This window comes from Carettochelys insculpta, chromosome 6, assembly GCF_033958435.1.
Source record: "Carettochelys insculpta isolate YL-2023 chromosome 6, ASM3395843v1, whole genome shotgun sequence".
NCBI classification, from domain to species: domain Eukaryota; kingdom Metazoa; phylum Chordata; order Testudines; family Carettochelyidae; genus Carettochelys; species Carettochelys insculpta.
This window is the reverse complement of record NC_134142.1, coordinates 124007375-124010266: the sequence shown is the minus strand read 5'-3', so window position 1 is coordinate 124010266 and position 2892 is coordinate 124007375. Positions and strand designations below refer to the sequence as shown.

At 44.9% G+C, this 2892-nt stretch overlaps 1 protein-coding gene across 1 annotated transcript; it reads left to right on the top strand.

Annotated features, from left to right (window-relative positions):
* The first annotated feature begins 1566 nt into the window (after window positions 1–1566).
* On the top strand, window positions 1567–2505 carry LOC142014077 (olfactory receptor 5AR1-like). The gene has a single exon (XM_074996101.1). It carries the CDS (start codon window positions 1567–1569, stop codon window positions 2503–2505), a length of 939 nt encoding a protein of 312 aa, XP_074852202.1.
* The last annotated feature ends 387 nt before the right edge of the window (window positions 2506–2892 follow it).

Genomic DNA, 2892 nt, shown 5'->3' with positions numbered 1-2892 from the left:
AACATGATTCTGGGATGCATTACCAGGTGTGTTGTGAGCAAGACACAAGAAATCATTCTACCATTCCACTCTGCACTGTTTAGGCTTCAGTTGGTGTATTGGGTCCAGTTCTGGGCACCTCATTTCAAGAAAGATGTGAAGAAATTGGAAACGGTCCAGAAAAGAACAACAAGAATGATAGAAGGACTAGAGAATATAACCTATGAAAGAGGGCTGAAGAATTGTGCATCTTTAGTCTGAAAAATGGAAGATTGAGGGGGGACATGATAGCAGTTTTCAGGTATCTAGAAGGGTGTCATAAAGAGGAGGGAGAAAACTTTTCCTTCTTGGCCTCTGAGGATAGAACAAGAAGCAATGGGCTTAAACTGCAGCCAGGGAGGTTTAGGTTGGACATTAGGAAAATCTTCTTAGCTGTCAGTATGATCAAACACTGGAATAAATCACCTAAGGAGGTTGCAGAATATCCATCACTGGAGATATTTAAGAACAGGTTAGATAAATGTCTATCAGGGATGATCTAGCCAGTACTTGGTCCTGCTGTGAGGGCAGGGGGCTGGACTCGATAACCTCTCGAGGTCCATTCCAGTCCTAGTACTCTGTGAGTCTGTCAAATCCTTTGTTTATCAGCTCTGCTTCTACTCAGCTTGCACTGAACGCAGAATGATGTAATACATCCCTAACCTCGCGCTTTGTAATGTTGATAGAAATTGCACCATTTAACACCATAGGGGGAAAGAATAGGCCAAATTAATCCCTAGGGCATGAGTTACACAAAGGGTGGCTTTGCCTCCCTGAGTGCATTAATTAGGTGTTGTGCCCCGCTGAGCTCAGGTACTCCCAGTATAAAACTCTGTGAAGGTTCCAAACCAGGAGCCTCTGTAGGGAAACGCTGCTGCATCTTTCTCCTCAGTAGGTGTGCACAGTTGGACTGCCTCCCATTTGCACACACGTACACACACTGTGAGAATCGACAAGTATTGAATTCAAGATCTCAAGCACAAAGAGCCTCAGTTCAGCTCCTTCCTTTTGATCTGAAGAAGCAGCAGCTTCAACTGCTAAACACAGGCAACTACACAGTCACTGAAGTTAGCACTTTAAGTGGTGTCTCTGTGTTTTCCTATAGACAAAGGTAAAGGCCTTTTTGAGATGCCAACAACCTTCATTCCCATAGTGGGCAAACTTTGCTCCAGACTGAGATGCCACAGAGCTCGCTTTGTAGAAAGTTTGACACTCCCACCCTTCTTCAGACGGTTTCCACTCTGGTATTCTGAGAGTCACGAGTCACTGTTTGCTTCGTGGGTTAATGAAGAGAACTGTTCATTTGTAGGGCACGCTTAGTCTGTGTCTCCTGGCATTTGTATGGTGTGTGCAATACATGGAACACCTCCAGTGAGCTGCTGTGAACATCTGGCTCTGTGGAGTTAAACCTTCCCTGAGCTCGGAATGCTGTCCGTAAGAAATTGATCTCCATATTTCTTCACTTACTGCGTTACAGAGACGTTCAGGGAGGCCTGAGACACCCACCAGCCCACATCACAGTAGCTTCCTGATCTCTGCTCTGAGGACATGGAAGAGGGAAATCACTCATTGGTGACTGAGTTCCTTCTCATAGGACTGACAGATCGTCCAGAGATGCAGGTCCCCTTGTTTGTTGTGTTCCTATTGATTTATGTTCTCACCCTGCTGGGGAATGGGGGGCTGATCTTGTTAATTATGATTGATTCCCGACTCCACACCCCCATGTACTTTTTCATTAAGAACTTGTCCTTCTGTGATCTCTGCTATCCCTCCGTAATAGCTCCTAAGATGCTGGTGAATTTCTTAGCTCAGAGGAAAAGCATTTCTTACACTGCCTGCGCTGTGCAGATGTTCTTCTTTGGCACTTTTGGGGATGCTGAGTACCTTTTGCTGGCTGTGATGGCGTATGACCGTTATGTGGCCATCTGTAACCCACTGCTCTACACGGTCACCATGTCCAGGTGGCGTTGTAACCAGCTCCTTGCTGGATGCTATATTCTGGGGGTGGTGGATTCAATCCTACTCACATCTTTGACATTTCGGCTGTCATTCTGCAGCTCCAATATCATCAACCATTTCTACTGTGAGATCCCCCCGATGCTGCCGCTCTCCTGTTCCGACACCCGCAACAATGAAATTGTGCTCTTTGTCTGCACGTGCTTCATAACACTGGCCAGTGCAGTGATCATTCTCCTCTCCTACCTCTATATTTTTTTCACCATCCTGCAGATCCGCTCAGCTGGGGGCCGGCGCAAAGCCTTCTCCACCTGCACTTTCCACTTGACTGCTGTGGTCATATTTTATGGGTCTGTGCTTTTTATGTATTTTCGTCCTACTGGCAGCTACTCCATGGACACAGACAAAATGGCCTCTCTGTTTTACACACTGGTGATCCCCATGTTGAACCCCCTCATCTACAGCCTGAGGAACTCAGAGGTAAAGGATGCCCTGAAGAGTGCAATGAATAAACTCCTAAACAATTTTTGAACTTGTTTAGCTGAATTCTGGTTGAATGAGAGAGAGTAGAGCCAAGCTAAATCAACTCCCAGCCCATTGAAATTAAAAAGAAAAAAAAGTCATTTCAGACATAAGTTGTTTGTTTGTTTTAACAAAATCAGCAGGCTAGCAGTGAGTTCTTTCTCTATTCTCATGGCATGTATTGCACTCTCTGAAGAGTAGGGATTCTGGGAATTATATGGTTTAGGGGACTGTGAGTGAGAAATGGATAGAGCTGAGACAATATAAGATTTTTTAATCTCATAGGTATGTGAAAAAAAGAGTCAGCTTTGAATATTCCCTTTATGGAAAACATTGACCAAAATGCCCTTTGGCTCAAAGGAAACATTGAAAATGCCCATAAGTGGCAAAGGTGCT

Excerpts from the sequence above, each read along its gene's own strand:
- LOC142014077 (XM_074996101.1), top strand. The coding sequence starts at position 1,567 with ATGGAAGAGGGAAATCACTCATTGGTGACTGAGTTCCTTCTCATAGGA.